Raw genomic sequence first — 13,968 nt, 5'->3', positions numbered from 1 at the left:
CACCGCTGAGAAAGTGGAAGAGCACAGTGGAAGAGCACAGTGGGAGAACGTCAGCACTGCAAGACATGTGGCTGTACCAACTTTTTTGCCTCCACTCATCGCCCCTTGTGCCATCCTTCCTCAGCTGCTCATGGCCCCATCCCCTGTGGCTGCTGCAGAGGAGACAGCCCCGTGTGAAAGGGGCTCAGCAGGGACAGTGACAGCTCATGCCTGGCCTGTCCCCAGCCCAGCCCAGCCCGCCCCGCCAACCTTTCCACAGGCCCCGTGGGGAATCTCAGGGCACGGCCGCTGCTTTTTGGGAAACGCTGCTTTTTGAAAACGCCACTTTTCTGAAACGCCACGTTTTGCCACCTCAGGAGTTTTGCAGAACCTCAGCTCGTGCTTGGTGGAGCCGACAGATCCCTGAGGGACTGATGGAACACTCCTGGGAGCAGCACTAGAGCAGCGCTGCCGGAACACCTCAGCCTCCGGGCGGGCCGCTGCCTGACCCCGAGCCCGAAGGCAGCCCACAGACGGGCAGCCGAGGTATCCCTGAGGGCACCCCCGAGGTCAGGGCACTCATCGGGAGCTGCCCCCTCTGCCCAGCCCCTCCGCTCCTCCCAGCGCAGCCCCCGGGCGGGCGAGCCGGCTGTGGCCGCCCTTCCCCTCACGGAGCTGGGCCTGCCCCGGGAGCAGCCCCGCTCCCCGGGGGACAGGCGGGGAGACAAACCCTCCGAGAGGGCAGGGACGGGAAAGGGAAGGGGCCACCCGCGGGCTCCGGGCGCGGAGGGGCGGCCCGCGGGGGCTCCGTGAGGGCTCACTGAGGGCTCGGTGAGGGCGGGGGCGGGACCCGGCGCAGGGGGCGCTCCCGGGGCGCTCCGGGCTCCCCTCGCTCCCTCCCCGGCAGGGCCGGCGGCGGGGCCGCCCCCATTGGCCGCGGCGCGGCAGCAGCTCCGCCCGCCGGAGCGGCGCGGCGCGGGGAGGGAGGGAGAGAGGAGGGAGGAGGAGGAGGGAGGGCGCCGGGCTGCGCTGCGCTGCTAGTCCGGAGCGGAGCCTGGCAGCGGCAGGAGCGGCGGCGCGGGGTGCGCAGCGGCCGGAGCCTGCTGGACGGAGGCAGCCCCGTCCCCCCGCCCTCCCTCCCCTCGCCTCTTTCTTTGTGCGCAGGGCAGGGGCGGCCCCGATCCATGGTCATGGGCGACAAGAAGAGCCCGACCAGGTGAGCCGGGGGCGCGGGGGCGGGCGGGGAGAGGCGGTAAGATGGAGGGAGCGCGGCGCGGCCGCCTCTGCCCCGGCCCCGGCCCAGGGGATGGCGGCGGGTAGGCCCCGGCTGGCGGCCGCCGGCGTGCGCTCGGCCCCGGCGGGGGGAGGCGGCGAGGGGCGCCTAAGATGGAGGGAGCGAACGGGGAGGGGGCGGCGAGCCCGCCAGGTACGCGGGGGGCCGGGGCGGGGGGGGCCCGCGGGCGGGGAGGGAGCGAGGGAGGCTCCTAAGATGGAGGGAGCGTGGAAGGGCAGCAGCAGCAGGAGGAGGAGGAGGAGGAGTGCCGGTGTCTCTCCCAGCCTGCCGCCGGTGCCAGGGCTGGTGCGGTGCGAGCGCAGCCATGGCGGCTCCGCTGGCTCGCACTCCCCGCTCCGCGCACTCGCCGCTCCCAGACAAAGGGAGGTTTAACAAGGTGGAGGAGGGAACGCGCCTCCCAGCCCGCAAACTCGCCCACCCACCCACCCTCCCTCCCACCCTCCCGCCGCGGGCGGGGGGACGCGGGCGGCCCGGCCCGGCGGGTCCGGCCCGGAGGGGCCGGGGCGGAGCTCGGCGCCCCCCGCACCTCTCCGGGCCCGGCCCCGCTCGGGGTTTGCCGGCTGCTCCCGGCCCCGCGGGAGAGCGGCGGTGCGAGCAGGCGCTGGGTTTCGGGGCTCTGTAACATGGTTTCTCATGTGTGTGTTTTCTTTCTCTCCTCCTCCTCCTCTCTCTCTCTCTCTCTCTCTCTCTCCTCCTCCCGCCGCCTCTCTCCTCCTCCCCAAACACACACGTACACACACACGCTTCCCCTCTCCCTCCCCCTCCTCAAGGCCGAAAAGGCAAGCCAAACCTGCAGCCGACGAAGGCTTTTGGGATTGTAGCGTGTGCACCTTCAGGAACAGCGCCGAAGCCTTCAAATGCAGCATCTGCGATGTCAGGAAAGGCACCTCCACAAGGTACGTCCGCACCTTCCAGCGCGGCTCCTGCTCCGCGCTGGGCTGCGCCGACTTGTTGATTTTTTTTCTGCTGTTGCTTGGATATCGGCTGGTCGCATCCCTCCTCTCTCCCCCATGCCGTCCCTTCTGTCCCCCTTCAAAACCTTGTGGATTTTAAAGATTCTCTTTCAAGCGTTTAATTGGAGCTGGAAGACATGTTTCGTGGATGTGGCAGCAACCTGAATCTTTTTGTTGTTCTGTGCTTTTTTGTTGTTGTTGGTGTACAGAGAACGTTTTGGAGATGCACAGCCAGCAACGCTCTGACTGTGGTTTGGGGCAGATGGTTTTCTGTGGTTTGGGTGAAGGTTTTTACCTGTGCTCTCTACAGGAGTAGAAATGATTTAGGATTAGGGAGCGAGAAAGGAAACGGCTGAAACTAAAGATGCCGTGAGAACAACTCCCTCCCTGAGATGTTGATCTCTCGGTGACTGTTGTCATCAGAAAGGAATCGGCTTTGTGCTCAGTGTGGGAATGGTGCGGGATTTTGAAAGCTTTAGCTGTCAGGTCTCTCTGATTGCCTTGCTCTGAGAAACTGTGGAGGTCTTTGTGAGGTGCTGAGTCTGACGTGCGGTAGTTAATTTAATCTCAAAAAAGCCCCCGGAGTTGGTGTTTCTCAGTTAGAGGGTTCGGAAAGTTTTTCCTGGCGATATCAGTTGGCGCTAAAACAGGCGTGTGGTGCTCTGCTTTTCCTTTCTTTTTGTGGTTTGTTCTACCATGTTGATTTCTGATTTTGTTCATAATGCACCTTCCAAATTTGAGCTCCCATCGCGGTGCTCTGCCAGAGAAACAGTCTGTGAGGTTTCCATTGTGAAAGGCTGCGTTTTCCTTGAGTGCAGCTGTGTATTGAGGTGCTCTCATCAGCAGGCTGTTTGCATGACTTGGCTGTCTTGGCTTGATTGACAAAGGAGGTGAAAGCGTGTTGGATTGTTATTGTTCTCACTGTGCTTTAGACAATGTGAAGTGCCTACATTTTTAATGGGGAGCATGTTTTCGGGCCATTGAAACTCTCTGAGTTACAGTAACAGAGCGCTGAAGTGCTTCACTCTTGTGTTTTGTGATGCACGTCAGCTACAAGTATCTGCGCTTTTTACAAAACCTACAGAGGTGTTGAACTTAAACCAGTTGTAAATAGCGTGGTTAGAGCATTGAGTGAGGCCGAGCTTTGGGACAGCGGTGTTTGTGTGCACCTGGAGCTGATTCTTGAACTCGTTCAGTCTTATTTAGTCAGGCAGCTGAACCTTCCCAGCACGTTTTATTCCTGTGGGTTTCTGATCCTTTGGCTCAGGTGGAAGGTGTTGCTCCTGCAGTGGCCTGGCCCTGAGCTGCTCCTCCGGAGCTGTGCAGTCCCCACACACTCCCAGTGTCACACCAGTGCCCGGGTGTCAGCGGGAGCAGAGCCCTGAGGAGATGTAGGAGCCCAGATGGGATCTATCCTGTATCAGACACTCTTATTTTCATTGGCCACCATGCTGCTGTTCATTTGGAGAGCAGCAGCCTGCTCTCACATGTCCTTAACGTTTTTATTTTTTTTTTAAAGATAATTTTCAAACTGTTTGTTGCAGTAGTAGGATGGTTTGCCTTTTAAAGGGCCATTAAGAGCGATAGCAGTCGATGATTTCAGGTTAAGAGCTGTAGCCTTACTTGCAGATGTGATCCTCGGGTCTAGAACATTGTAATTCTGTTTAGCTTTTAATGGACCCTTATGAATGGCTTCTAATTTTAATTCGTTTAATTCATCAGCTTTCTATTCATTTTTGCTGCTTTTAAAATTGCTTTTGTTTGTAGGATTTGAGAAAGTATTTAAAATATTCAATGGCCCATCATGTCTTCTTGCATATTTGTATAATTTATGAATAAATATAACAGAAAGCAGGAGTTGATTGAGTGTTGTGAGAGAGCACTGTGTGTTGGGAAGTTCTGGGAGGTCAGAGCTATTTGTGGTGTTACTTTGAATTTTGTAGTATGTGATGTACGAGTCAGTGCTGGGAAATTATTCAGAATTTTTAAAATAAATGACTGATGTGAAGATACTTAATGAGTTATGATTGATAATTTATTACTTGAAAAATAAGGTGTCTGATGAGCTTGACTTTTAAGTTGCAATTTGACAAGTTGATGACACTTTTCTGCAGTTAAAACTGCCTGGCTTCATTGTGACTTACTCCAGTAACACTTACGGAAATTTATCAAACTCACTTTAAAAGAAATTTCAACCAAGTAGTGAAAGACATGGTGAGGCAACTGTTTTTCATCAAATTATTGTGTGCAATCACAGCATGCCCAGGGATTTTTTTAAGATCTGGTATGACCTACTTCCCCCCTCCCTCCACTGCGAAGCCAGTTATTTGTTGTGGAATTTACTTTGGCTGATAAATATTCTCTTATTTAAGAGGTGGTGAGGCCCTTAGCTAATTCTCACCGTGTGTATATTTTTTCAGACTCAATATAGTCTGTTGGAGTGTGGGAGGGGTGGCTGGCAGCAGTTACAAGTTTTATCTTCTCTGGTCCAACTATCCCCTTTCCCCAGGATCTCATAAAAAGAGCTTCAAACAGTGAGCTTCAGAGTTTTGACCTGCCAAGTCAAAATCGTTGTAGAGGCTAAACAGTTAAATTGCATTCGACTGTTTTTTCAAGGAGCTGTTTATAAATATTTCAGGTGCACTTTTAAATAAAAATTAGGTCAAATCCGTCTCTGAAGAATTGTTGTGCAAAGATTATATTAAACCTGTAGCTCTTGAGTGCTGGATTTGTTACAGTATGTCACTAACTTCCTTTCCTCACCTGGATTCTTGCTATTTTATGGTTAAACTTTCATTACTTTCTATTTAGGCAAGTATGATGGGTTTTTTTACTGTTTTCCTTCTGTGAGGATGATGGCAAAGACTCCAGTTCTGTTGAAGGCAGAGCTCAGCTGGGTGAGATGATGATTTTGCTGGCTGCAGAGTGAGCAGCTGTTTGGGGAGCTGTTTGCTGGGGTTTACAGCTCCTTATTCCTTTCCTGGAGATTTTTATTGATGCCACAGCACAGGGAACTGCTGCTGGTCACCACTTTCACTTGTGTCCTGTGGCTCTTGTGGTGGTTTGCTCTGGTGTAGCAGCACCAGCTCCTGCACTCAGGAGAGGACTGGAATTGAAACTTCTGCCAGGAAGTTTGCTCCACAGAGTCATGTTCCTTTCCAATATCCATTACTTCTTCAAACACGGAAGGAAAGTTTACTTTGGATTTCCTAAGAATGTGAGGGCAGGATTTGGCCTCGTTTTTCCTGTGAGTTCCTATTTGGGGGTAGGTGATGGTTCTCTGTTTCTATTTGTTTTTCTTAATGGCATTCTTGCTCCTCTTCTCCTTTGGTTCTCTGATAGTTTACATATATTGTGTTCCTGTACACCTCTTGTAACTTCCTCTCTCCTCCCAGGCAGGGCTGTGAAGTGTTTCTATGTGGGATTGTTTTCAGACTTTATTGTGAAGGAGAATATTTGCTCCCCCCTCCTTATGACTTCAGGGAAACTGGTTTTGGAAACTTTCTTCTTGGATGAATAGGCAAGTGGTGGGATGTGGTGGAGCTTCCCTGATGTAAATTTTTCTCTAAATTTGGGATGAATGCTTTTCTTTTCCAACTCCACATCCTCTTATCATGAATGTGCCTTGAGTACAGAGAAATGCACTTAAAGTCAGTGGAAACTGTGAAAGCAACAAATGGATGTCTGATATGCAAATGAACAAAACAATGGTAGCTTTTAGTACAAAACTGAGTTGAAATATGTGTGTTCTCTGCAAGGTATAAGTTGGGCAAGCATTTCTGTTTCATTTGTTGCAAATATCTGTATGCCTGAAGTCCAGGGTTTGGAGTTTGCATCAAGTGATGTGAATGTACACTTCATTGTGGAGTGCCCAAGGAGTGCTTCACCTTTTTGCTATTCTTATTTTTGAGGGGAGGCCAAGCTAAAACTGTTTATATATATAAAATGAATTCTCTTGTATGGAACAGATGTCTCAGATTCTGGCTTTTGTTTCCCTTTAGTTCTGCAGAAAACTCATGTTTGCAGGATCTGAACTTGAAGGATGCAAACTACTGTCCATGTCACCATGGACAAGTATTCTCTTCTGCATCCAGGCTGGGCTGACCAGAATAGGCACCAGATAGTCCTGCTATTCCTGGAATGAGGACTCAGGCTTATGATCCTGACCTTCATACAAGTAATGTGTGCCCTGCCTCTTTGCCATGTGTTTGCAGGACTGCTCTGGAAACTCGCAGTGATGTGTGGCTGTGGTGTAGGTTGGAAGCCAAGTGGTTTAATTTGGTTCTCTCAAGTGAGTTGGCTTTCACTTGCATTAAGGTGGGTTTTATTTAACATCATAGCTGGCCTTTAAGTGGCTTAATTTCTGTAATATGTAACTTGTCTAAAAAAAAAAGCTATTGTGGAAGCAGTGTTGTGCTTTTACTCTGGAATATTTGTTTTGCTGTTTGGCTGTTTAAATCTGTAGTTAAATCATCCCTGTTTTTCCTGTTGATTGCTGAATTTAAAAGGCCGTTGGATTAGGAGGAGTGAGGCGTGTTCTGCAGCAGCCTGGAGTTGTGGCAGTGTTCCACTGGACCAGCCACATCCTGAGGATGTGTCCCCTCAGGGAGTGCTGTTGTGGTGGTGGAGGGTGCAGTGTAACTCTGCCTGGGCACAGCTGAGTGCTGGAATGCACAATACCTTTGTGCAAGATGTTTGCCCTCGTGCCAGGAGTTTTCAGGATCTCTGTTGTCTCATCCCTTATTCACCAGCACTGCCTAAAAGTAAGTGGCTGTTACTTTGTGGATTCGGGAAGTGCTGCTGCTAGATCTGGCAAAGCCACCAGGGCAGAGGAGCCAAGGGCAGGAGCAAACACCATCTGACAAGCAGACAATGCTGATGGTTCACAGCAAACCCTGAATTCTGGGGCTGTGGTTTGACAGCACACCAAGTTTGAATCTGTGACTTGTATTGCAGAACCACATGAGTCTCAGCCACATGGCTTGGAGTATTGATCCATTATGAGCTGACTTCTGGTACAGATTCATGCTGAACTTACTTTTTAAACTGGCCTGAAGTTTAGTCTGTGAGGCTTCAACTGAGCAGATGAAGCTGTTCAGCTTCAGATCAGCTATTATCTGTCAGCCTGGTGCAAGCATAACCCTGGCATAAGATCTGTGTCTTGTACTTTGGCTGTTTGAAAGAAGTGAGAGTTGTGTCCTGATTTGCTCTTTGCAGTGTTTGGCTGTGGCATTAATGATCTCATTACCATCACCCCAGGATTTCTCTTAGATCTCAGCACCTCTGGGAAATCGTTCTCAGCAGGGAGAATCCTCAGTGTTGACGTGCAGCACCAAGGCAATACCCCTTTGCTCTGGCTGTCAGATTTGGGTACCTGAGAGGCTGTGGGTGGCAAATTCAGGAGGGAGTATGGTGGTTCCTGTGACTCACTTTGCTTCTACCACTTTTTTTTTTTCTGAATGTCCTACTAAGGAATAATAGCTATACCTGTTGGGTTTTTTTTGTTAGGATAAAAAGATCTTTTGGTTAAATAATAAAATCTTCAGCATGGATAAGGGGTGTTGGTAACATTTATATAGAGTACCCATTTGGGTTAATTGTGGGTGGTAGGGTTTAATGTCAATCTCTGATTTCTTGTGGAGACTCTCTGAAGATCTAATGGATAAACTGCAACACTGAGCGTGTTAATACATCGCTGCTAATATGCAGCATGGATATTGTTCATTTTTTCCCCTTCCTCCATAGGCTGCTTTTCTGGGAGACGGGAATCTAAATCAAAGTATGTATGTGCATGTAGGAGGAGAGGGCATGCAACTGTTTTATTGCTGTGAACAGACGTTGAGTCCACTGGGATGCTGACCCCTGGCTCCCAACAGGTCCTCGTGGGGAACTGGTAGGCAGAGGAATGCAGAGCAACTCTCTCTGCATGCCTTTCTTAATTGCCCTGATTGTTTCATGTTCCCATCAGCTGCTGCTGCAGTGGAGGGGCTGCTGCCTTTGCACGGCTGGTGGGTGTGTTTGCACCCTGCTGTGGGGTTTTTCTGGTAAGAGGAATTGGTTGAACTGGAAATAAGACAGTGTGCAGTGTTGCCCAGAGTGATAGTTGAGAGGAGGGAAGTGGTGGATGCAAGGTGTGGTTCCCTGTGGCCATCCTCTGCTCCTGTGGCATCCTGCCTAAATGTCCTGTGCCCGGTGTTGGTGTTCCCCAGCACCATGCAGCACCCTGGGACTCTGTTTTTACTGAATTTTTAAGTTCCTGAAGGAAATGCATGAGACCCAAGACCCTCATGAGAGGTGAAAGGAGTCAGGAAATGTGCTGTGGGCTGGATGGATTGTTTTTACACCTGGCTTTTGTGTAATTTGGACACCCCTGCCATAACTCCAGGCGAGTTCACTGCTGATCTCGAATCAGGTGTCACTCGTACTCCAGCTGCTTTGCATTATTGGTAGGCTTACTGTTCCTTGCTGTGGCACTGCTCCTTTTCTTCCTGCTCCATTGGGCTTGAACAAACAGGTCCTTCCAGGGTCCCTCAGTGAGGAGCACAGAAGTTCACAGCACTTCTGGGGAGTTCTGCTGCTCTGCAGGAATATGGAGCAGAGTGAGACACTTGGCTCCTGTGTCAGGCAAAGCTTGTGCTCTGCTTGTCCTTTATTTCATGTGCATCTCTCCTTGTCTGGGGAATTCTTCTATGGAGGAAACCCACTGACCTATTTAGTGGGATTTCAGGTGGTTCTGTAGGTTAGTGGGTTCCAGTCCTGCAATGTAGGTCACTCGCAAGGTGCGCTGGAGTTTCGTAATGTGTAGCTCTGACCTGAAATAAGATTCATACAGACTCTTTCTGTGGCTGTGTCTTGCAGCTGTACTTTGTCTCTTTGCACTGGGCTATTTCTTCACAAGGTAAAGGGAGAAGTTTGGCCATTTCCAGAGGGAAAGAGTCTTACAGGAGGGTTTATGAGTATTTATTTAAAGTTGTTTCAGACAGATAAGGGCAGATTTCCCTCATTGCTGCTTTGTGTTAAGGGCACAGCAAAAACAGCAGACCAGGAACACTGAGTAGCCCATCCATGCTACCCTAAGCAGATGTCCAGGATTACAGGATACAACAGAAATTATGTGGAAATGCCTCCATTACGTTTTATGTAAGTTCCTTTTACAGCTGACATATGCTAAATACATTGATTGTCTCTTTGTGCAGACAGATTTCCTTTGCATCAAGCAGAGCTCCTTTGGCACTTTTTTGGTACATCTGGAGGTACAACCAGATCCTTAGCATTGCTCTTCCCATAAACCAGCTATTAATTAGGAGCATGTTCTTTGTAGCAGAGTGCTAATTGGTACAGCAACAAAATCACTGCCTGTTAAACATGGAAAGGATAGTAATTCTGACTGGCTGAAGTATAAGTGAGAGAGGAAAGCATCACTTCTCTTTGCTGGCCCACTGGATTTTTTTGACTGTTCAGTAACTTGTATTCCAAATCATGTGAATCTCAAGTTCTCCCTACGAAACCCAAAATTAATTGCTTCAAACTAGGTGTTGCTTTGATAATATTTTATTCCTGAAGTTCTCTCTGTGTTTCTGAAAGTTCAAAGTACACCCACAGCCAATCTTCTGTTAAGTAATACTGGAAATTCCTGAGGAAAAGGGCTTGTAGAGGTGTAAAATATAGATCATGAAACCAGGAGACCTGATTTGAACTGTATGTGAGACACTGAGACACTGGCCTGGGATTGTGGAGCACACCTTTATGCTGCAAGGATCAAGGTACTAAAAATTTGCAGAGGGAATTTTTACAAGGACATGAAAGGACAGGACAAGGGGAATGGCTTCAAACTGGACAAGAGGGAAGGGTTAAATTAGGTATTAGGAAGAAATTCTTCATAGTGAGGGTGGTGAGGCCCTGGCACAGGGTGCCCAGAGAAGCTGTGGCTGCCCCATCCCTGGAACTGTTCCAAACCAGGTTGGACAGGGCTTGGAACAACCTGGGATGGTGGAAGGTGTCCCTGCCCTTCCACATGGCAGAGTGGTTGGAATAAGGTGGTCTTTAGAATCCCTTCAAACCCAGGCCATTCTATGATTCTCTGTTCAGAAGTTCCAAAAACTTTAGGTTTAGGATCTTACCAGATTGGTTGTCTTTAAATAAAATGGAAGCAAAACAAATCAGTTTTGGATTTTGTTTAGGGCTAAACAAGGAATAAATGTTTAGACATGTTTTCTCGAGCAGATTGTTCATGGGGATTTCAGAGTTATAATGAATTGTTTGTAACATGCAGAGGTGCTAAGTGAGACAAAATATCTTGCCTGAGATAAAGCTGCCTTCTTCAGATTTATATTTTTGAGTAGACAGAAGTGAGGCTGATCCTAATCTAAAATATTTTATCTGAACTAAATTATTTTTGTGCACATGGAGCTGTGTCTGGATAATTCATGTGCAGCTTCACGTGGTCAGTTCAGGACAGAGGATGCAGAACTGCTGGGCTTTGGTGGCTTCAGTGATGTAAAGTTGATTAGAAAACTGCCTGATGAGTGGTGAGCGTGGGTTACTCCTTGCACCCCAGTCCCATATGTGCAGAGTTTTATAAATTATAGAGGTATTTATTAATGGAATAGGATTGCTCTTTTTTCCCCTTTTTTTAAAATCTGTGTAGTAAATAAGTACATGGAAGGATTTATATTTTCTTTCACTCCTATTTGCAGATGGCAGTGGGGCTTGTATGATGTTAATGTGATTTCAGCCTGTGTAAGAGTTGCTGGAATTCACCCTTTGGCAAGTCAGCTAGCTAAATATCCTCGGGATGCCATTTTTAATCTGTATGATTATATTCACTGTCTGTGTTATAATTTGATCAAGAAATTTATGCCTATGGTACGTGTTTCATTCCTTTGTTTAATTAAAAATAAAAAAGATCTAGTTTAGCAGAAGGACGTAAATCTTACTTGTGCTGGGTGGACAAAGCATGCTGCTCTGTTCAGGTTGCTGGAAATGTGTGTCTCTGCTGAAATATTTGGCTCTCATTATATATCTTGGAGCTCTTATTCTGAAAGTGCTTTCACTGTTTTTTTTTTTCAGAAGTGGCACAGAGCACTTTCTCTTCCTGAGATGCGATTTCAATAAGAGAGGCAATACATTGATGGATGATGGCCCTGTGATGGAGTCAATCAGCCAGTGCAGTCATTTGTCTCCTGGGGATACAGGGTAGAGCACATCATTAGCAGCAGAAGGGGAGGCTTTCCTCTGTAATGCTAATAGGGCCAGGGAGCTGGTTGGTGCCTGTTTGCTGCCATTGCTCCGTTATTACAGGTGCCTTGCAGAGAAATAAAATCGTTTTCATTTGTTATCTATGGATGTGGATCAGTTTAACAGAAATATTTAATAAGCTTTAGGAAGTGTTTGTGATTCAGCATAGTATTAGCAATTCATAAACCTGCAGCACGTAAAAATGCTGCCCAGAAAAATGGTGAATTATTCTGGGGGAATTGTGTGTGTCGTATTGGTTTTACACACAAGTAGCTTGACTGGTGGAGAAAATACAGGCGGCTGGCTGATTTGGAGGGTGGTGGGTCTTAATTGGAGGAGAAGTGTTGAAAGGGAAGCCCTTGGGTTGCAGGAGTTACTGCAGCAGAGTCTGGAGGCGCTGGGATTCTGTCAGAGCAGAAGGCAAAGCACAAGGCAGTGAGGGAGGGTGGCTCGTCCCAGGGATGGTGCTGGTGTGTGGCAGCAGCACCGAGCTGGATTCAGGGTACCTTGATGTGCTGGGCATTGTGCAGCTTTGCCCAGGGAGGGTGGGTTGACCTGCAAACTGCTGTTCCTCCTTTCTGGGCTCTTGGGAGCCACAGCAGTGATCCCATAGGAGCAAGCATGGACTTCCCTCAAGGTGGGCAGGGGATATCCTGGTACAGGATACAAGGCTGCAAACCTTGTGTAGCAGAATCTGTGTCCAGAGATGGTCAGTTCCAACAGGGCACACACAGAAGCTGTAAATGTTGGGAGGAAAGGGTTGTTCAGAGTGGCTGGTGGGTGTTTCTGTACCCTCCAGCGCTGTGAGCAGGGGGCTGGCAGCTTGGACATGGCTTCCTGCAGGGAAGGAAAGCTTTAGCTTGCTGTGAATCTGGACATGCAGGTAACTCACCTGCATATGTTTACCTGTCTATAAAATAAATGCACTGTGAAGTCCACATACAGCTTGTAGGAGGTAAAGTTCATTTTTGGGAAGCACTTCAGGTTCTGAAATGTCTTCTCAAGACAGAAGTCAGGCTTAACAATGTTTATCTTTCTTTCTCTGAACTATATAGATAATGGTTAAAAAAAAAAGAGCAAGGGCAGCCAGAAAGCAAGTGATGTTGAGCTGCTGGAATGGTGTGGTGGGTACTTCTTGTACAGTTATTTTCTCTCGTGTACAGCAATGCCTTTGGTCCTGAAGTATGAGACGAATGGCTCAGCTGTGTGATGCTAAAGGCATGGGATTGTCAGAGTTGTGCAATTTTACATAGGGGTTAGCAGAGTGAGGAACATGCTTTGTCATGGGTGTGGGAATACAGGGCTAGGGCAACAATTAAGAGTCATTAATTAGGAGTACTTACTGCCGGATGTGAGTCAAGTTACTTGCAAGTTGCTTAACTTCTGAGGTCAAGAAGATCTGATGCATCCGAGATATGCTTTGTTGGCATCCACAGGACTGTGGGACTGTCCACAGGGACAGGCTGGAATAGCAGAGCTCAAACTGAAATTTTGAGCTTCATTAGATGACTTATTGACAGTGACAGTTTGGCAGCACCTCTGCCAGCTGGGACCACGCATTTGCATTCAGAGCTGTAGACCTGTGAAGGGTTCCTTGAGGCTCCTGGGTTGCATCAGCTGGGAATATACAAGTGCACGCCAGGAATTTACACTGCTGGGCTGAGTGAGACACACTGAATCAGCATTAAAAAAAGCAACAGTGAAACTTTCTGGTGGGGAAAAGCTGTCCTGTCTCTATGAAGGGGATGACTTTTTTTCCAATTACAAATTAACAAATTGATAGGAAAATCAATGACAAACAGAACATGGGTAGAATATCATGCCCACCTGCTGCATACCTGCTCTGTGAATGCATGGGAGATCACACTTTCATGTTCAGCCTGTGCACTTACAAAGATGTAAAACCTGAGGACAGCCTCACTTCTTGTGCCTGAAAGAGGCATTTGTGCTGCCAATGGCCCAGCATGTCAAGCAAGTAATGGAAAAAGATCTGTAATAATGTACCTGTTATAGTTCTCAGGGTTTTCCCTAATGTGCAGGGACAGTGAAGGATAGCACTGAGCAGTAGTTTGGTTTTATTTCCATCTCTCCAGTTTTTCCTCTCTTGCCATTTTTTTTGAGTTTTAGCCAGACTAACTTTCCCACTGGCACTTGGAATTCAAAACTCTGAAGTTGTACAGCTGTGTACTGCACTTACTTGTTTATAAAAGCTGTCACAAGCATGAGTGGTTTGTTTTTTTTTTTTTTTTTTTTTTTTCCCACAAAGGTGTAGTGTGAGGAGCAGGTTTACTTAGTCACAGTGTGGGAACACAGACACCGTGCTCAGAAATGAGTTTAGTAACAGTTGGTTGCTTTATTTCCGAGTGTGCCGGCATCTGCAAGTCTGTCTTGGTTCAACAGGTAGTTGATGCTTGGGGAGAATGTGACCTTTTGCTCCTTGCATTGATTTTTTGAGTCATGTCCAGAGGCTGCAGAAATCAGTGCAGCACTTTGCTGTCAGCTGCA

General features: G+C 48.2%; 1 protein-coding gene across 1 annotated transcript in view; it reads left to right on the top strand.

Moving 5' to 3' along the window:
- Window positions 1-1,128: 1,128 nt before the first annotated feature.
- The window catches only part of RYBP (RING1 and YY1 binding protein), a 38,473-nt gene continuing 25,633 nt past the window's right edge, over window positions 1,129-13,968 (top strand). Inside the window, exons 1-2 of the mRNA XM_083869134.1 lie at window positions 1,129-1,195; window positions 2,044-2,169. Of these exons, the coding sequence (XP_083725260.1) occupies window positions 1,164-1,195; window positions 2,044-2,169 (158 nt within the window). The 5' untranslated portion in view covers window positions 1,129-1,163. The remainder of the gene's footprint in view (window positions 1,196-2,043; window positions 2,170-13,968) is intronic.

This window comes from Zosterops lateralis (assembly GCF_965231275.1).
Source record: "Zosterops lateralis genome assembly, chromosome: 11".
In the NCBI taxonomy this organism is placed as follows: Eukaryota; Metazoa; Chordata; class Aves; order Passeriformes; family Zosteropidae; genus Zosterops; species Zosterops lateralis.
The sequence above is the reverse complement of the archived record's forward strand: the minus strand, read 5'-3'. Positions and strand labels throughout refer to the sequence as shown.